The sequence below is a fragment of the Seriola lalandi genome, unplaced genomic scaffold, assembly GCF_002814215.2.
Source record: "Seriola lalandi dorsalis isolate HSWRI2012SDOR001 ecotype SW California unplaced genomic scaffold, Sedor1 jcf7180002054281, whole genome shotgun sequence".
NCBI classification, from domain to species: Eukaryota; Metazoa; Chordata; class Actinopteri; order Carangiformes; family Carangidae; genus Seriola; species Seriola lalandi.
In genome coordinates, this window is record NW_019524834.1 from 25,826 (window position 1) to 47,588 (window position 21,763).

General features: G+C 40.7%; 1 protein-coding gene across 1 annotated transcript in view; it reads right to left on the minus strand.

Annotated features, from left to right (window-relative positions):
• The window catches only part of lekr1 (Leucine-, glutamate- and lysine-rich protein 1), a 70,952-nt gene that overhangs the window by 3,779 nt on the left and 45,410 nt on the right, over positions 1-21,763 (minus strand). The window contains exons 6-10 of the mRNA XM_087173779.1: positions 18,643-18,720; positions 16,687-16,890; positions 7,643-7,718; positions 4,898-5,062; positions 3,079-3,303 (exon numbers count right to left, since the gene is read on the minus strand). Coding sequence (XP_087029905.1) covers positions 3,079-3,303; positions 4,898-5,062; positions 7,643-7,718; positions 16,687-16,890; positions 18,643-18,720 — 748 coding nt within the window. The remainder of the gene's footprint in view (positions 1-3,078; positions 3,304-4,897; positions 5,063-7,642; positions 7,719-16,686; positions 16,891-18,642; positions 18,721-21,763) is intronic.

Here is a 21,763-nt window from a genome sequence, read left to right on the forward strand (position 1 = left end):
GGAGGGTGTTTGTGTGTGTGTGTGCTCTGGTGTGTGTCCATGTGCACAATTACATGCAATTAGGCTGCACTAATTTTAATCTCCATAATGTTTCAGCTATAGAACGACATGCTTGTACACGATCACATATTCACTTTTAAAAAGTTTGAAACAAACAACTGTAGCTTAAAACATTCACAATATTACCATCACATACTATTTCTGCAAGAAATTTATACAATTTAGAAATGAAACATAATATACAAAATAACAATATAGTGTATGTAATGAAAAGAATGTGTTCAGTCATACTGTAATAATAAAGACTAAAACGAGACTAACATGAAAATCTATCTCTTTACAAATAAACCTCCTCAACCTTTTAGGAGAGGACACAGTTTTATGGAGATGCAATCTGCACTTAGAGTGAGACAATTTTCCTTCTTGAAGACACTGCTGGGATTGGCAGATTTTGACAGACGTGGCTTTTCAATCATGACTGTATGGAGGAATTATGGTAAGTGCTGTTCCAAGTCTGTATTCTAAGTTGTAAAGTGGTGACAATGGTGTGCTGATACACAGAGTCCACACACGGTCATCAGGTACAGTGTTCGTTGGCAGAGGCGTACTATGAGATACAAAGCTTTTGGACAATTATAATAAAAAATAGCAAATGTGTCCGTAAAACCCTGGGGTAAAGGATACTAGTATACTTCTGTTTTTGTTTTATTTCAAGTACAAAATGTTTGTGTCATTTGAGTTGACCCTTTTGTTATTCAGTCCTGAAATTACTCTTTTATGCCCAGAGATTGATTCTTGTTTTGTTGTCTTGAAATCTGACTGAATGAAAGGTCACTTGTACACCCTGACACTTAATGATGAAAACGCCTCCACACTGCAAATGTGTCTTGCCAACAGAGTGATATCACAAGGTCAGGATCAAAACCTGATTATCTCTAACCAACACACAAACATCCACAGATCAATAAAACTTTTATAAAGGAGAGGATGATAGAAGCTTGGGTTTAAATTAGATAAGAACTTAGAGAGATCATTAGAGACAGTACTGAAAGAAAGAAAGAAAGAAAGAAAGAAAGAAAGAAAGAAAGAAAGAAAGAAAGAAAGAGAGAAAGAAAGAAAGAAAGAAAGAAAGAAAGAAAGAAGGGATTGTACTGATTGATTTGTGCTAAAACTACAGACACAGCACAGTAAAAAAAATGCCTATTTAAATAAGACAAGACAGAACAGAAAGAAAAGGATGTGGTGGGGGGAAGGAGCTGCTGTGCTGAAGGTCCATGAATGACATAAAAGAGCATGTCAGCTGTGAAATTGGCATCAGGGCACCTTGAACTGGTTGAACCCCCCTGGACAGGCACTCTGAGAGGGAGGCAGTTAAAGAGACAGTGTGTGGACAAAAAGGAAGGGCTGCTAGAGGGCTGTCAGACTGCAGGCACTGACGTGACTTACTGACTTTACTGGATTCCCATCGCTCATCTCGTTGATGACTTTTTTGTTTTGTTAATAACTGACTGGTGTATTAACAAATCATCCACCTTCTTTGTTAAGATATCAGATTTCAGCTTTAAAACTGAACCATTTCCCCTTATAGAAATTAACCATGTGTTTTGATTTAAGATTTTACCATTTTAAAGCTGCACTAATGGATATTTTCATATTAGAATGGATCAAATTGCTTCTTGATATATGAAAGGAGTCACATGTCGAGATGAATCCACAGAAATGATCACCTGATCTGCAGTTTCTTTCAGCTCTTGTAGCATCTTTCAGTTCATTGTTTTTTGTTTTACATCTTGTAGCTTCTCTGTTTTGGTTCAGTCTCACTGTTCTCATTAACCTTTTTCCAGCCACAGCATGCAGCTGTGTTCAGCAACATGACTAGATTAAAACCTGGTACATGGCCAAAACAGAACTACAAGGTGACTATTGGACTTAGAAACATGACTCCAAATGAAAGCTAATGTTGCTCTGTGTCTGCTGGAAGTCTAACACATTCACAAATATCAACGGGGTGATTATATGTCTGTGTTGTCTTTAGAACTTTTTTCACTGCCTCCAATTGGCCAAAAACACGAGTTAACAATTCTTTACATTTCATTTTACAGTTAAAAAACTTGCTGACAAATCTCACTCTTTCAAATTTCGAGTTGCTGCAATACATTCCCACTTTATGAAATAGAAGAAAGCAAAAGAAGAAGAGACAAAGCGAAAATGGCAGGATACGTGCAATTTAGAAGAAATGAGAGTTACATGTGAGGGAAAGTTGAGTTTGAGGATAATATTGGTGTTTGTTTGTGTGAGACTGTGTGTGTTTGTTTATGTGACTGTATGTGAGTTAGTGGTCAGACAGTTGAGATGTGTCGTGACTGCAGCCTCAGACTGCTCCCTTCAAGACAGACGCCCATGAGTTAACACATGCACGCGCACACACACACACACACACACACACACACACACACACACACACACACACACACACAAAGACAGAAATATACACATTCACCCAGAACGTCTGGCAAAGTCATTCTTGCTCATCACTTTAGGATGCTGTCCTTCCTGTCCCGACTTGTTCACAAAATTTGCTCCCATACTCTATGCTCTTTCAATCACTTCCTCACACATACACACACACATACACATATGTTCACACACTTGCCACTCTTCCATTGCTTCCTTCCTCCAGGCTCTTCATATGTATGCCTCATCCTGCTTCCCCTATGCACTGCCTCCCTCTTTTCACTTTTTGTTTCAGACTTTAATTCAGTTCCATTTGGACGGTGCTGGCACAGAAATCCATCACTGCACACTCTGCTGCCAAAGCAAACATGAACTCTGTCTGTCTCTGTCTCTCACCCTCCCTCTCCATCTAAAGCTCTCTTTCCCTTCCCTTTGCTGTGACCACACTCACACAAACACACATCTACTAAATTTAATCCAGCTCTGTTGGCACAGAAACACACCAGTAGAATATAATATATGAAGCCAATGCCATCATATTCTTGTGAGGACAGTCTGAACACTACAAAATGGAGAAACCTTAGCAACACATATGCACTGACAATGACACACATGCACGCACACCTCTTTTTGTAGTCCAGCATTCCTCTCAGCCATGAGCTGTAGTTCAGCTTTAGCTTGGCTCAGCTGTAGTGCCTCCTGCTGCTGGGAGCGCTGCAGCTCCTGATGTATCTCCTCCTCTCTCCTCCTCCTCTGTTCATCTTGTGTCCTCCTCTCCTCTGCCCTGCTCCTCCTCTCCTGCTGCAGCTCCTCCGTCAGTCCTCGCAGCTCCTGCTCTCTCTCCTGCAGCTGGAGAAGAAGAAGAAAAATTCCAATCTGTGGATATTTATATTTTCACTTAATTATATCTATTTAACTGTTACGTGTTGTAGTGGTAGAGGAAGTGGCAATACACACGTTTTTTGCTTTAACTTATCATTACACCATCAGCATTTAGATTGGTTTGCTATAAGCCTCGCTTTCACTTTGTCACTTTCAATTTTGTCTGCTACGGTGTACAAAGTCTCCCAGGAAAATGGAAAATGAAGGCTCAATTTACAACACAAAGGAAGTGCTTCTGCTCAGGAGTTGGTGCTTAGGTTGGTGAAAAACTGATGGCCAGTGGGTCTATGGATAGCGCTCCTGAACTACTTATTAATACAACTGGGTGTTTTACCATAGCACTGAGATCAGAGTTTCTAGTTGTAGTTGGGGTTGCCTTGGGCAGTAGCCAGGCTGATAGCAGCAGCCATGTTGTGATACGCTCTTTGCAACAGCGGCGCCGACAGTAATGCCATTTGGGAAAACTGAAAAGTCATCTGTTTCCACTTTAAGCGGATAGAAACATTCATTCATAAATTTAATTCGTCACATCATCATATCTAAAATACCACCATAAATGATGTCTTTTAGCACTCTGTTTTTACATTAACTCAGCCAAATGTGTTGCAAAAATTACAGGGAACTGAAGATGACATAAATGTAACCAGACTTTAATGGGTCCTGCGTCATACTTTGGTAGCAACAGGTTTTCTGTTACCTCGTCTGCATTTTGCACAGAGAGTGGGTGGGAGTGGATGTTGCAGTGCCAGACACAGTGGGAGCTGAAGAGACTGAGGTGGAATTCTCAATCTTACTACACTGGAAATTTGTTAACTGTCACTACCTGTCATATTAGTGAAGTGTGTTTAAACGTTCTTGTCTTTTGGTTGTTACTCACCCTGTAAGTGGGTGGAAATATATATTTCACGGTGTGGGTAACAGTAGTAAGTCTCTTCATCTAATGTGTCATTGTTGCTGTCTCACCCCCGCTACCTGGATTTAAAGTCTCTCTTTCTTTGTCTGTCTTCCTTTTTTATCCCGTCAGTACACACAGAGATAAACCGGTGTCATCCTCACTGTCTGCATGCATGTGTGTTTGTCAGACATCTGTAGTCATAATGGCAGTTCCAGTGATGCAGAAGGCAAGTAAAGAAATGAATCACACAAACACACATAAGAAGAATCAGACAGGAACACAGAATAATCAGAATGGCTTTACACACAGAAACAAAGCGGGAACTCAGTTGACATACAGGGAAGTGAAGCAACCAAAGGAAAACAGGCACGATGAGAGAGACCAAGGAAAGAAAAAGGAGAGCATAAGAAAGATGCATACGTTCTGTCTCCCTCTAACTGCAGAATGATTTCTCTCCATGTCATCTACTCTTGATTTCTTTCTCAAACTAAGGCTATGCATGTGAGAAGAAAAGGAGCGATAGGACAGGACAGGACAGCCAGAGAGGAGTTCATGGAGTAAAAAAAGACAAAGAGGAGAAGCTTTATATTTCACATATGAGGATGAAGTGCTAAAGTAATCTAATGTGACGTGTTCAGTGGTCATATTCAGCTCACAGGTACGCACCCTCTGTTGAAGCTGCGTGCCGTCTCGTTGGTATTGTAGAAGCAGCTGTTGGTTCTTCTCCTTGTCAATTGTCAGCTCTAGCTCCACCCCCCTGCAAAACTCCTCCATCTGTTCCCTCAGGTGCAATGCACTCTGGGTTCTCTGCTCCTCCAGGGTAGCAGCCAGCTACAGAATCAAAGATGGAGAAAAAGGGTTCATTTGCACACTAGGTTGAGTATGTGTGTTCATTCTCACACATAGTAATAAAAAAATTATTGCATGTGTACTTCAGCAATACCATTTAGAACAGAGAAAGTCTTTGCCTTTGATAATAAAACAATAAAAAATACACTTCATCATCAAAAGCATTAGTTTATATATAGTACGTAAACTCTGAGAGGCCCGCATCCTAAGGCCTGTCTCTAATTCAGAGTCCTAAAAGAGACTGTGAAGTGTTGATTTCTTCATGATATAAACAGGAAGGAGGAAGGTCACACAAAGCTTTGTGTAACAAGAAGCACTGAGAAAGCAATGTTGTTTCAAATAGCTGGATACAAACCGCTCATACAACCTGAAAATGTCACAAATGAAAACCTTTTAAAGTTTTTGTAGCTGCCAGGGAAGGTTTTTAAAAAGGTTTGACATGTCTTAAAACACACCAGTGCTCTTGTAAACACATTTTATCTCAAAAGAAATGCTGTCATACCCCCAGTCTCTAACCTCTACAAGACACTTTTGACAAATGCGTTATTGTTCTATGTTGCATTACATGTCATTGGTGGTACGAGCTCCAAATAGAAACAATGCTCTAACCCTTTTCATGATATATGAGGACTTTGTTTATGCAAAGCTTTGTCACAGTCACAGAGTCTGACAATGACAGCAGTGCGACTGTTCCCTGTCATCTTACTCTGGCAGTCAAAAATTGAATTGTTGGAAACATAAAACACCAGCGTTGGCTGTTATAAGAGTGAGGGCAAAGTTGCATGTGACATATTTTTAGTCAGGCTTGGCCAAGGCCACCTTGTTTTTTTTCCACCAGCACTAGAGATCAGACATACTGAGCGTCAGTGCCATGGGCTGGGATCATTGTGGCTGTGTGTGTGTGTGTGTGTGTGTGTGTGTGTGTGCATTTATGCGTGCAAGCGTGAAAAAAGAGAAACAGTGGATGTGGGTGTCAGAGAAAAAAAAAGACAGACTGGCGTGTGAAAATGTGTATATTGAGCCTGTGTGTGCGTGTGTGTTATGCTTGGGGTTTGAGAGAGAGTATGAGAGACTAAGATTGCGTGTGCTGGATCAAATGAGAAAACACCACTTCCTCTTTGCTGGGTGAATGTACGTGTGAGGAGCATGGATGGTTTGTGTGTGTATATCCTTTTGTGTGTGTGTGTGTGTGAGTGTCTGTATGTACACAGCTGCCGTTTGTATTTAAAAAGTGCACAGGAGTGACCACTTCCTTTCTATGGGTATAAACCCATGTGGAGTCAGGAAGCCCAGACTGAACAATAACTTGTATGGATGTGTCCGGACACCGTCCCAGTGCATATATCAAGCTTTACACATGCAATACATGTTGTAGTGTGTGTTCATCCAACGTATGGCATGTAGTTAAGATCAAGTATATGTTGCATAAAATACAGTCCTCAAACAGAACTGAAGCTGAAAAATTTTCAACCCTTTCAACCCTCCATTAACCCTAGAAGCATACACTGTAGTGACAGTTTGCCAACTAGAATCACAGAGTCCTGACACTGTGGTGTGACATAATTAAAAAAAAAAAACTAATAGAACAATGAAAATCAACCTCAACAACATTTTTTTCTGTATTCTTAAACATATGCACAGTAGTGTGTTTACAGCAACAATGTTTTTCTTACACTAAGACTAATTTGTATGAATGCTAGAAATGAGACAGAAACAAACTATGAGACAACAGCGATTTTATGGAGTTCTTTTGGTGTTGCTGTTGTTGTTGTTGTTGTTGTTGTGATGTTCCGCTAAACCTCAGTGACTCTTGCCGCCAGACAAGCAGACAGTCACCCAGTCAGACAGTGCAAGAGACACTACTACACTGTTAATAAAAGACAGCTTGGTTTTGTGACTCAGTGTGTGTGTGTGTGTGTGTGTGTGTGTGTGTTTTTAGTTTATCTGGTGTCAAACAGACTGGTGGTCTTGGAGCCTCATAATGTCATCCACATTGTGTGTCAGGATCCTCCCTGTTAAACTCCTCTGAACTGTGACAATGGCTTGGAAGCTGTCCTACACGTCTGTTTATTTCAACGCACTGGAACTAAATGTCTGCCAGTCGTAAACTTATACCCCCGTAGTCACTAAGCTTATGAGTAATGTTTTGATTTGTTTGAGTTCAACATACAAAATTAAAACATTACATCTATAGACCATATAACCAATATCAAGTTACACCAAGCAATTAGATTATGCTGGTAAGATTTAAGTTAGTTATGAGGATGCCTGGCCATATTTTTTTTTAAATATATATAATTCATCTGTACAGAGTATCGCCCCTGCAGTGTTGGACTGAATAAAAATCAGCAAACAATTCAAATATGTTGGACAGCTGGTAACTTGCTAACAAGTGTGTGTGACTGCAGTGTTTAAAATAATCACAATGAGACATTTCAAACACAGGGTAAATAACTGATTCCAGTCAGTGAAATAAACTGCATGGACCAGGCTAAATCCCGATTCTCAAGAAACTCTCGGGGCATCCCTACAGAGTAGGGAGTAGTATTCGTAAAGACATACCTTTGAGGCCATTTGCTCTCTGCAGTCTTTCTCCATCTTGGTCAGGGCTCGGCCATGGGACTCTATCACTATGTCTCTGTAAACACACATACACATGAAAAACAGGGCGTATGTGAATATTAAGGGCACAAACACTAAAGAATTCATTCATTCAGACATCTTGTGACGAAAGTGACAAGATGAAAATGTACTGTGCACATAACTTCAATTGTATCTATATGTAAATACACCTGAAAACATCAAACACTTGTAGTGGGAAGATAAATGTAGCATCAGGTCAACAGCAGCATCTGAAACAATGTTCAAAAAGCAACTGCACTAAGGCTGAATAACTCATTCCTTCACTTTGTACAACAGAATCAAACACTCTTCCATCTGTTTCTAAAACCATTAGCGCTCCGCTCTAAATGCCTTAAGATTCCCATATGAGATCAACTAGCATGTTCGCAGTCACTGGCTGCTTTGGCTTCTGGAGTTTTATTAAGAGCCTCTGATGTGAATGAATAAAGCCAAGCACAGACAGATAGAAGAAATGCAAAAAATAAAAATAAAAACCCACAAGAAATCATCGATATATTCTGACGCCAAATACAAAATCAGAGAAGCAGACTTGCACAAAATATTTTTAAAAGAACCACATGCAGTGCCACGGGCAGACATGAAAATTTAGCTTTAAGTGTAAAATGCTCTCTTTCTCACACACACACACACACACACACACACACACACACACACACACACACACACACACACACCACATACTCATACAGACACGAGACTGCCTTCACCATTTCAACAGTTGAATAGATAAGTAAGTAAGCCAACATCACATCACATCTCCTGCCTATCTGTCACGATCCAAAAAGCTCTGATAATATTTACACATGCTTCTTTTTTGATGATCCTCTCAGCATGTCAGGTTGCATAAAGAATATTTAACAAGAAAACTCTCAGCAGTCTCTGGGGAAGAGGGGGATGAGGATCAAACTGAGAAAGAAAGAAAGAAAGAAAGAAAGAAAGAAAGAAAGAAAGAAAGAAAGAAAGACAGAAAGAAATGAAGAAAGAAAGAAAGAAAGAAAGAAAGAAAGAAAGAAAGAAAGAAAGAAAGAAAAGAAGAAAGAAAGAAAGAAAGAAAGAAATTTCACTGATTTGTTGATCTGCTGTCTAAATATAATATGTCATTCCAGCAGCTGGTCTGGCTGTAAAGATGTGAAGGAGCATAAATCTAAGTCCAACCAGAGACAAGATGAGTTAGTGACCATTTATTACCAGTGTTTATACAGAGCAGAAAAGGCTCTTTGAGGGAGCTCTCAAAGAATCTGCTGAAACTACTTATGACCCCAAAAAACAAAGGTGGTCACCAAGGTGGCATTAACTTAGATTTAAATACATACATTAGCAATGTTGCAAACAGCTAATACTGCTGGAACTAATTTGTAATGAATTATTCTCATAAAACTGCAAAGCCCTACTTCCAGCAGTCATTCACCAGCAGTTTGGGTAAATCCAAACTTTTGAAGACAACTGTATGTGAACATTACATCTAAGTTAACAACATGTAGGGGTAGAGTAATGGTGAGAACTTCCAGGTTAAAACTCCGTCCTTTACACCTCTGTGACAACGACTAGATGTTACAGCTAGTAGTAAATCAGATGAAACATGCAACAGGGGACATGGGACAGCTGACACACTGGCTAAAAAGCAGCAGCAGCAAACACAGACACACAAATGCACACACAACATCTTATAGCTATATCAAAATCTCTGTGTGACTCATCCTTGCATGTTGCATTATAGTACTTTGCGTGTGTGAGCAGGTTCATCTGTGGGCAAGTATGAGATAATGTGTGAGTTGCTGCCAGTGTGTATATGAGTATGCACACTGTTTGCATCAGATAGAGGAGTAGATGATCTACAGTATAATAAAGAGCAGCAGCTATATTCAATCTCTTCCTAGTGGGGCAGACACAATATTATTCACTCCACTGGCTCTGGCTAATCACATCAGCCTACTCACCACACACACAGACACACACAGACACAGACACAGACACAAACACACACACACACATACAGAGAGAGAGAGAGAGGCACAAAAATAGATGCAGACAGACAGCCATGCATGAATGCTCCCCAAGAGTTGCAAGTTTGATGCCAAGATCTGACTCCTAAAGCTCATTTAAATGTGCTCCAGCCCTGCTAAAGGACGGGACTTGGTGAGTAGATATAAGCTAAAACCGGCTGACTTTGTTAAATAATCGTTATGAAACTACCATCACATTGAAAACATTTCTAATAGATATGGTTGGAACAGTTATATAGCATGCACACTTCTGCACGACTGATATACAACTGTGAGTCCATTTTTTTTTTTTTTGTGTGTGTGTGAGTCCAAAATGCTCTTCAGGGGTTTTGCAGTTAAGTCTTAGCTGGTGAAAAACCCCAGGAGGTCAGGATTTGACAGTTTTATGAAGCTGAAGCCTTTTTAATATGTAACAAACTGCTGATGCATACAGTGTTTGTGTGTATGTGTGTAACTGTGTGTGAGTGTGTTTGTCAGATATAATTCTGGCTCTGTGATTATCAAAAAAGTAGACCCCTGCAAAGGTAGTGTATCAGAACTTTTAAAATCAACTTTAAGCCTGTGTGTGTGCACACATGTGTGTCTGTGTGTGTGTGTGTGTATGAGACCCCCTGGGGAGCATGAGCGTGCAAATTCAGCCCTCAGAAGGAGGTCTGAGGGGATTACAGGGAGGAACGATGGGAAAATCTGGGAGCACTCTCTCATTCGCTCACACGCCAGGCTGCTTTTAAGGACAGGCGCGTGTGTATGTGTGCAGTGTGTGTGGTGTGTGTCTGTGTATGTGTATGTGTGTGTGTGTGTGTGTGTCTGCGCAGTGTGAGAGGCCGCTACCTCATCAAAAGGCACATTCCATTTTTCCACTTTATGCTACAATCTTTGTGTGCTCACGCAGACAGAGGAGTCTGACTCTACTCCAAACGATGTCCGATTTTTACAGTGGAGCTCAAGGGCAATTTTAAATAGTTTTTATTGTGTATGAATCAACAATGTAGATCAACAGCTAACAGGAATCTCCGCTGACATCATCTCTTACATCCTCTATGCTTTCAGGAACATGGCTTTCCACCTGGAAAGATGATTAGGATTTCAAAGTAAAGAATCTTCTCACACTAGCCCACGTTTTCAAAGCAGGAACAGACTTCCTTGTAAAAATTTGACATATGAATTTACAGCAACAGCAATGTGAATAAATACGACTGCGACTGCCACAATAAAAGTAAAGACCCAGACAAGTATGATATAATACTTTCCACTCTGAAAAACAGGGAGAAAAAATTTAGAAAATATAGAAACAGATGAGAGAAAAAAAGAGCTGTAAGAGAGCTGTAAGAAAGCGGTAAGCATAGCTGACGGAAGTATTTTATAGATGTGTGGTTGATGTTAATCTTTTCTGTTTTTTTTATTAGCCTAATTGTGTAAAGCCTAAGGCATTAAACCTCTTCTCTATATAGGGACAGACAGAGGAGAGAGTTTTTGAGATCATAATTTCTGTCACGAAAACATTCCTCCGCTGCTTGAAACCACTTGAAACAAGTCCTCTCACATTTAACAGATGGATGAGGAACCGCACAGATACTCCTGACCTCTCTTGACTTTTAAATCTTTTACTCTCTCCACTTTCTGCCACTTTCACTCTTTTCCCCTCTCCGTGTTCTTTTCCTCTCTCGCTCTGTCTCTCTGTCTTTAACTTTGTGTCAGTTAAACTGAATCAAGGGCAAGCTGTCATGTTTCGCCTGTGTGAGTGTGTGTGTGTGAGTGTACGTGAAGATCATGTGCGGCCCCTGTGACCCGGGCTGTGTGCATGCGAGAGCCAGACAGTGTGTGAAGTAACCACTGCAACCGCAGTCACGGTCTCCATCCCTCCTCCCTACAACAATCCCTCAATCCTAGCCTCCCACCCTCTCTCTCTAAGCCTCCTCTCCTCCCTACTTCCTTCCCTGTGTCCTTTCATGCTTATCGTTCTTTCTGTCCATCATTTATTCTTTTTTCTCTTCCTCCGTCTATTCCCTTATGTGTCTTTCTCTCTTTTCCTTCTGTCCCACAATCCCACCAACCCTCATTCCAACCCAGGCCTGGTGGAACTATTGTCTGGTGAATGCTGAGATTGTCTTTTCCCTGTCACCTCATAACTGGTTTTCATCAACATCTGCATTGTCCCACATTACAAGATTAATAACTGCATGGCCAAGTCAACCTGCAGGGAGAAATTATCCTTGATATTGTAACTGAGGGACCTTTTTTACGTATCAGTAATTGGCTTTAATTTAAGTTTCTTTTGTCTTTAATATTATACGAATGTCCCTCATGACAGATTTGGCTCCAATTTGGAAAATCATTACGTTAGTTCATTCTTTAAGTAAGCTTATTTTGCTCTGGTCATTTTTAATTCAAAATAATCCAGTGTTATTCTTTAATCACATATACTTATTATATCTGCTTTATAGTATAGTGCAAAGCAGCATTAGCATGTGTTGAATTACCTCCTTAACTTACAAGTATCTGAGTGCCTTGACACCTGACTTAAGAAAAAGGCATACAGCAGATTAAACATTACATGGGCATGACGGAGGAATAAAGCTTTTCTTTCCACGGTCTCCTACTATAAATAAACCGTTTTCAAAGCCATATTAACCCATATTAACCCTGCAAAGGGCTTATTACACAAGTGATATATCCTGAGTATGAAATATATTTTTAACTCTACAAAACTATTTACCACAGTTAGTGGTATTACATAAACGGGTCCTTAAGGGCAGAAGGATGACGCTTGTTTTTGGTTAGATGCGTGCAACAGAGGGGTTGGCACGAGTGCGTGTTTGGGGCTCTGTTTGAATGGGATAACAGGGGTCAGAAGAAGACAAAGATAGAATCAGATAAGATTAATGAAGTAGGCTTGGTAAGAGGAAGCACATGAGAAGTGGTGATAAGGTATATGGTTTACTGTTGAAATGTAGTATAGATCTGATTATTTGTGTGTTTCTGTATAAGAAAAATCGCTGTATGAACAAAGGGACACGGCGTCCTTTTCATGGGTCACTGAAGGAGTGCAACTGAAGCGGTCAAATCTCTCAACTTCATAACGAGAGCTAAATGAAAAAAAAAAGGCGTCTTGGAATGTGTGTGCGTGCATGTATGTGTGTATGTGTGAATAGTTGCGGTCAGGATTCAAAGTGAGTACAGTCAAGTCAGTAATCCAGCCTTTTCCTCTCTGAGCCTCTCTGAATATCTGAAGAAAGGACATTTAGACACACACACGCACACACACACATACACACACACACACATTGACCACTAGACCTCCAACAACTCTCAGTTCAGCTGAGGACGCCTCATAGAAGCTGCATAGAAACAGGCTTGGGTGTCTCTTTGTGTCCCACCAAGCCACTGATATTTATTTAAATAATGAGATCAAGTGGAAAAATTAAGCTATTTCAGCCTGGAGGACAGGCTTTCACTTTCAAGTTTGCCACTGAATCTTAGCATTCTAACATTTGCGGGTTATTCTTACCAACAAACCTCACAAGCTTACTGAACTCCAGACACTATTTAGATGGTAGACTGTTACACTCTGCAATTTATTCTTATAAATATTTATCTACTTAATTTTCTCATCTACAGCACAAAATACTATTGTTTTTTACACTCTTTGAAAGGATTATTCAACAGAATAATACAATCAAAGGAAATTTTGACAAATGACCTATAATCCCTACTCATCATGAGACTTTAATTTCATTATGCAACACTCACTGCTGGTCCTCCTTGCCAACAGGATAGAAAGGACACAATATGGTGAGTTTGACTGTTCAAGGCATTAAAGATACTTTTTTTATAGTAAAGAGCAGATGAACTGATGATAAAACACACACACACACACACACACACACACATGGGAGAGACATTTGCCCAAGGGTTATAAACTTGTTTCAGATCCTGAAAAGACGAACACAAAACCCTCTTATGCAAAATGTCAGATTGAGTGCTTCTTATATGAGGTAACCTCCACATTGAGGTTCATGAGTTGCAGTGCCTACTTATATGACATACTATATAAATAATATAATTGATTTGGCTCTCCTGCGCTACAGTCCATTTTTCTTCAGTATCAGGTCCTCAATTTATTACTTGGAGAGACAGCTGCTGAACAAGACAAATGGCTTTCCATGACGGTTTGTCAGTGTTTCTGCTTGTTGATTCTATGATTAATCTTTCATATTTTTAAGTGTCACAGCATTATGGATTTCTTGGAGCATCTCTTCTCAGAGAAAGAGAAAATAACATTTTGATGCAAACACAGTGAATGATAGGCACACAAACCAGCTGTCAATAAAATGTGATGCTACTTTCAGTCTCCTTTTTCTTTTTACAGATTAACAATTGTTCATAATGTTTCCCAGGACTAAATATGAGTGTGTTTATAGGCCAATTTCATACTTGCCCTGTCACACAATATAATCACATTCACATGAGACAAAAAACTGCAGGTCGCCTAGATATGTGATGGGAAAGGTGTGTGTTTGTGTGTGGATACACACTCAGTGTAGCTTTATCTCAGATGGCTTTGTGGTTCCTCTGGTGGTAATATTTCCTTGGACCATAAAGTTCACTGCAGAGGAAACTGGTGAACTGTTTGTTTGCTCACAGATCTCTGGAAAGGAACAGCGTGACTGGAGTGTTCTGGGGTCTGGTCAGTTTGCTTGATGGCACAATCTGGACACAATTAGCTGGTTCCATCGTCCCTGTCTTGCATCTCTGAGAGCTATAAACTTTGTAAGTCTGTCGCCAGTGGAGATTTGTCTGAGAATTTGAACCGGACTTGCAGTCATGGTAAAGAGAGCTCTGGAGCTGGAGAGATGTAATTTGGTCCACCGGTGATTTCGCTGGATGATCAAAGTATCCTCAGGATATGTTGCAGGTCTCTTATGTTAGTAAGAGCAGTAGTTTGATATGTGCTAAGTCTCCTCACACTGAGGCCTACTGCAGATCTTATGTCCAGGAAAGATACACAGAGGGAATATATCTTCCGATGTATGTGTATTGTAACACAGCGGAGCTAAACAGAAGGCATTTGTTCATTTGTAAATGTATATCACATAGATTTATGGAACAGCAGTGTAACCCGTGGCCTTTAGCATGCAGTTGACCTGATAATGTTTGGAAAGACACAGATAGGAAATTCTCCTCCTCCTCCTCCTTCCCTAAACACCTTGCTCTCAAACAACATTATAATCCAGAGCTAAAAAAAACCCCGTAATGCATTATATTAAAAACTAGGACCCACACAAATACAAAAGATTAACCATAGAATGAACAAGCAGAAACACTTAAAATGGTTATGAAAAGCCTGTTTGTTCACCTAGCAACCATCTCTTTCCGAGAAGGGAGAAAGCATAATTGCAGCTGTCTGGCACTGAAAATATACTGTACATCTTGTAGTGCCGAGGAGCTGAGTGGATGATAGATTTGTATATTTATACACATTATCTTACAGGTTTATGGCATAGAATTGTAACCTATGACCTTCACTAATGAGTTGCTGCATGGAGAGGCACACATGGTCCATACAATGTGTAGGAGGATGTTAATGTCTCTTTCATATGTTGGTGTGTTATTATTTCTTTAAGTTTCACATTATTTTTAATTCTTGAACTTTTATTACTAAATGTTTATATAATGGTTTGCATGTATATTTTAAATGTTATTCATATTTATTTTTAAGAATTATTTAGTCAAATCCTTCAGTTGTGTTACCTTGGAATAAATCTAATAAAGAATGCAAAAACATTTTAATGAATTGTCATGAGTAATGCTGCAGCATAGTAACACTGTTTCCTGTAGGTGACTTCTAATTAATACAAAGGATGAAAAAGGGAGGCCTACAGATGAAGTGGACTTAATTATATGTAGGTTAAAATTATTTTCCTTTGCTCTTAAAAATGTATACAATCATAGCATTATTGTTGTTTTGTTATGAATGATATGAATGTTAATTCAAACCTGAATTTTGCTTAAAACTCTTAGTAAGGGGTAAATATAATAGCACTATGTAAAAGCCCTAAGGTAAGCTCTGTCTGATGTTATCGGCAATCATTGCAATCAAGGACATTTAGTCAATGTGATGAAAAAAACAAGATAAAGTATTGACATGGATAAACAACCCTAAATGCAAGGTTACTGAGCAGTGTGAGCCAGCCACACAGGGAGAGGTAACGCCTTACATAAGAAACTGGGCACAGCTCCCAACACTCTATTAGATCTACACTCACTGCAGTCATAGAAGGGATGTACGCCCTTGGTTTTGCATTGACAAACACAAATACACAGGATTCCTGCCTTTACTCACCCCATGTCCTCTTAGACACAAAAGGGTTGTAAATATTTACCATTAGAACAAAACAGTCCATTTCCCAACCAGGGATTCAGACAGCCACCAGTCTGTGGTTGTGGTTTTGCTTTTAAGAAAAGCAAAGCACTGCCATGCACTGAAGCTGGTTCCCAGTAAGCTTTAACTGGTCAGCAGATCAACCCAGAGCAGCCAATTTGGCACCGTGGTTCAATATCTTATATTATCTTCCCAATATGAGATGGGCTTCTGACTGGCTTTGAGAAGTGCCAGTAGACCAAACTGCATCTTCCATTACAATAAACTCTGACATTCATATTTGTGACTGAATCACTGCTGGCTACATATACGTATTTTGCTTCTGTTTCATTTGTAACTGTTACAAATCAATGCAGCTGTTTCCCAAGATGTCAAACTATTCCTTTAGGAAGGATCAATTTGTGGATTATCAAAGACATTTTGAGGTTCAAGATCGGTTTCTCCTGTTTCACCATTTGCCAGGTTATGAATATCAGAATTCGTAGAGCAGAATAGACTGGTAATGAGGATACGGTAATGAAGGGCCCTGATTAGAGACGATAAAGTAAATAGAGCAGAACAGATATCACAATCTTGACCTTTCTCTCCTCAGCTCTCTTGTTTCCTGCTTCACTTTCTCCAGGGCTTCCCTCAGTCGTGTCACTTCCTCTTCGGCTGCACAGTACTTCCGGTTCATTTGTTCCTCTCTCTGTTGCCATGACGACAGCTGCTCCTGCATGGTGTCGCACCTCCGTTGGCATAACAACCATCTCTCGTGTGTCTCCTCCAGCTCCCCTTTTAACCTGTCGTATGGATGCAGTAACACACATAGTTACTATCCATACTGTATACATCGGGCATGTGTATGCATGTTTTGAAGAAACACACACACATACCTGCAGGCACACACTAACTCTACACTCACAGGTGGACAGGTGAGTGCGAGCATCAGAGCAAGTCTGTTACATAAAAGAGAAGCCGTTTATTCTCCAACCTTACCAGTCTCCTTATAGTTAGACACACACATTATCACACCAAAACTAGGGCAAGAAAAAAAAAAAATTTCAAACAACCATCCTGCTTTTCTTTTTCTCAACTAAAACACAGGTCAAGTACCAAATCATTGTAGATTAGTAGAGAGCTTTGGCACATCAAGCAATACTGAGAATACACATTATGCCTTATGCAGACATATTGTAAACACATGAGAAGAAGTATTTTCTTCTTCCTGTACCCTGTGTGATCGCATATGTGTCAGAATATGTGTTAGTCTGCCTCTGTGCAATATTTGTGCTTCATGTTTATAGATTTTTCCCTTTATCAGGACACAGACAAGTGGAGAAGAGTATTTTTGTATTGAGCATATGAAGTGTAGAATTTGAAGTTATCTACAGGAAAAAAAAGAGGAAGATCTTCTCATCTCACCTCTCCTTCTTACTTACTTAGGAAAAGTGTCAGTATCTTTATGGTCAGTGTTCTGGCAGTTGGTGCTTCTGTTTTAGGTCAACATAAGAAAATAAATTACTGGGAGATTCACAAAAACCCATTTAAGAGCGTGTGGACAAAGTGAAACTGGAACAAATTCACAACCCATTCAACTTGAAAGCAGCAGGTAGCAGATAGCATCTGCTTATTGATTTCTCTGCAGACACAGAAGCTTTTCGACCAGATAAACATTATCTTTGGGCACCTATGCACCAATCGAAGACAATTTGAAGAATTGTTGTCTCCCATGAAATTTTTGTCAGCCATGGGGGGGGGGTTGCTCGCTCCTCCTTAAATCTCACCCCTGCTAGAATAGCCTCCACCCCCCAGTGGAGTGCTATCATATGTTGAGCTGTATAGGAGCCAGAGGGTGAGATCAGAGACTGCTGTGTGGGAAGGGAAATAAATCGACAGTGTAATTGAACACACCAGGCTGCCAGCGGCTTAGAAAAAGAATAGCAGCAGATACCATGTGAAAAAATACACACCCCACATACATCTAACGCCTGCATGGAAAAGATGAGAGGCTCCTTGTGTATATGTCTGTCTGTGGGTGTATGCATGTGGGTTGGGTGTGTGTGTGTGCACATGTGTCTGCCTGCTTATTAGTGTGATGCGCTCCAACAGAAGTGCCACTGCGCCTCTGCACATCTACAGTTAGTGCGTGCCTCTGTGGACAGATGAGTGTGTGTGTGAGTGTGTGTGTGTGTGAGTGTGTGTGTGTGTGTGTGTGTGTGTGTGTGTGTGTGAGAAACATGACTCCACGCCAACTAAGAAGTGCTTCCATCTGTTGCGCCAGCCTCACACGAGACTCTCTGTTGTGTCACTGGCACTTTATGGAGCCTAAGATCTCCTCAACTGATCCAAGAGCAGATTTCAGCTGACACTAATATCCCCACCTCTCTCTGGGAGGAAGGAGATGGAGGAGAGAGATGAAGCAGAGGAAGAAAATGAATGGAGGAGAATGAGTGGGATGAGTGCAGAGATTGGGGAAAGTTGGAGAAGGGATGGAACGGGAATTTATCTCATGAGATAAAACAAAAGTGGAGAGAAAAAGAAGGTTAGTGTACCTGAGTAGTTTTCCTCTGTGCTCCTTCTCAGAGTCTTCCTGCTGGGACAGCTGCTCCTTGCTCTGTTTCGTCTGCTCCCTGAAGACAAAAAGTAGATGGCATGTTCACTAAATTTTCACCATTTGTAGAGAGAATTTATGAGCAAGGCAGACTGACATAACTGAAAATAGCGTAAAACCTCCCTCTTTACCTAAAATGTAATTCACATAAATTGTACCCACATTTCACATTCAGGCAGGGGGAAATTTAATATTTACTCACAGAGTATGTTTTTGCAATTTCAAGTGTCATTGGAAAGTACTTGAGCAAGATACCAAATCCATACAACTGCTATTCTTGTTACTCCTACGCTTAAATCTCCATGTGTAAGAAGCCAAGCTTAACAATGAATTCTCCCTCTGGGATCGGCAAAGGTTCAGGACAGCTTTATGTACATCTCTACTCTTTTGGCTTGAAAAACATAAAAACATAAGAAATTCAGATGTTTTTAGTTGTTAAATTCAAGGTAAATAAGCTCTGCTGGGTTTTTGAGATCACCATGGAAGACCATGTGAAGCTGCTGCCTCGCTCTTGAGAAAGTAAATTGGAAATCAGTTTTAATTCTAATTCTGCATGCCATGACAGAATGTGGTACTCCAAACTCCTGTGTACACACACACACACACACACACACACACACACACACACACACACACACACACACAGACTTTACCCTAACCCCCCTAACCCTGTCGGCTTCTCAGCCTAATCCCCTCTCTGGCGGCATGATAAGTTAATGTGTTTGTGTGTATGTGTGTGTGTGTGTGTGTGTGTGTGTGTGTGTGTGTAGCTGGCTGTCTAGCCCTGTGACCTTGCAGCCACACGCAATGAGGATACAGAGTGAGAGGGCTTGCACGTCTGAGCTCACAGACAGACAGCCTGTTTTCACTGCCAATCTTCAACAACTGCTCCGACTGTGTGGAATTATTTCTCCATTTTACTAAAGAATATTCTGTACAGCAGCCAGTTCAGATCATCACTTTATTAATAATTCATCATATCACTATATTTAATAGATTCTAGGCTGGTTGGCTTTTGTTCCTTTTAAGTGTCAATAATGCTACAACATTTATACTGTATAACTAAACACCCTCATGTGGAAGTATTAGTGTAATATTAATGGCAATATTTTCATCATTTAACTGTGACAATACGGATAGCGACACAAGCCCAGACACACAAACAAACACACACACACACACACACACACACACACACACACACACACACACGCACACACACACACACACACACTCACACATACACTCACAGCTGTCTGGCACCAGTTATCAGCCTCCCTCTCTTTGTACCTCTCATCACACATCTCCATCCCATTTCCTCTCTCTCTCTCTCGCTCTTTTGCCCTCTTTTTTTAACCTCCTTTTCCTCCCATGCTGTCACAGCTACTGGTGATTTAGAGCAGGCCCCTGAGTGCTCCTGCATTCTGCCTTTTTAGCTACAGTATGCTATTCATACTTTACAGTCCGTTGTGCCTGTCCCTTGTTTCTCTTTCTCTCTCTCTCCTTTCTGTCTTCAAGGTCAGAGATGACATGATATCTGACTCCCGGCTGCTGTTTCCACTACCCCTTAAATTCTGGTATCCTGTTCCTGACTTTGTTTCAGAGGTGAAAACGGAGCTAAGAGCGAGAGAGTAAATGTAAGAGAGTAAGACAGCGGGTGGTGGTTTTGTGAATTACTGTAAAACACAGGGTTCAAAGTGCAGTCAAGTGCACAGTGCACCAAGGGAGTGGTGGAGCACTTTGGGTATTTTTGTGGCTGCAGGCGTGTGGTGTACTCTGTGAGCACATGGAATCAAGGTGAAATTTGAAGAAATCCATTATTATTCATAATCAGTGGGCCATGTTAGGAGCAGGTTATAATCACAGCATGAGGGCTCCTCCTGAAGGGCGGCAAGTAAAAAGAAGAAAGATGTTTTAATTGTCCTGTTTTCCATGGGACTGAGTTAACTGTGCGTGACACAAAGACGTCACTCTCTCCACCTGTAATGACTTGCACATAACTAACCAAAGTAGCCACAGTTGAGCTGGCATGCGTAACCACACCATGACAGCGTGCATCTGTCAGGCTGGCCACCTCTGCCTAGGTTTTGCTTTGCATTCTGTCTCACCTGCCTCTTGCTGCTGTTGCCTTTCATTAACATCTCTCTTTCCAGACCCTGCCAATCCCACTTGCCCTGTTGTCACCTCATGTTTCCGCCACTTGCATCACCTGACCTCCCTGCCCACTGGTTGTTCATTGCCTCATTACTCTCTTAGTATAAATACTAGCCCCTTTCCTGTAGCCATTTGCCAGATTATTTCTGTATTTCCAGTCTGGTCACTTGTTTGAGCCTTTACTGATCCTGACCTTTGCCTGTATCTGTTTTTGCCTGCCTGCCCCTCGTCTGATTTGTGTGCCTCCTCTGACTGCCGGCCTGATACTGACCAGCTTGACCTAGGCAAAGCGCTTTTTGACTTTTACTTTGCTGTATTCAACTTTCAGGACCGTTACAGCGCCACTCAAATTATAGACTGCAGATGGAGCACATACCTGCAGACTCCAGCAGATTGTAAAGAGACTTAATCAGCTGTTGTGGATGACAGATGCTGACATGAATCAAACATTAATCTTCACTCTGCCTTCCTGGCTATAATCAGAATAAGAATATTTTCTTCAGTGTAATTGGATGTGACAACCGGTCAAACAATGTATCATGAAAGTGAAACAAACAAGACATGTGGGTGTGCCACCACAAATTAAAGTGAAGACAACTGTGTATAGCCATCTGTTTATCCAGTCTAAAGATACGAGTGGCAGACAGCGCAGGACATGGAGAATCTTGACACTGAAATTGTAATGTACCAGTGACACCCTGCTGAGCCTCCCCTCCCACTGCGGTGTATGGCAAGAAAGTCAAAATACCAAACAGCCACACAAAAGGAAAAAAACCTCTGCATTTCAGGAAAATTCTATTTCTTGTGCGGCATGTGCTCACATGATAACAGAAAGAGAGAGAGAAAGAGAGAGAGAGAGTGAGAGAGAGAGAGAGAGAGAGTGAGAGAGAGAGAGAGAGAGAGAGAGA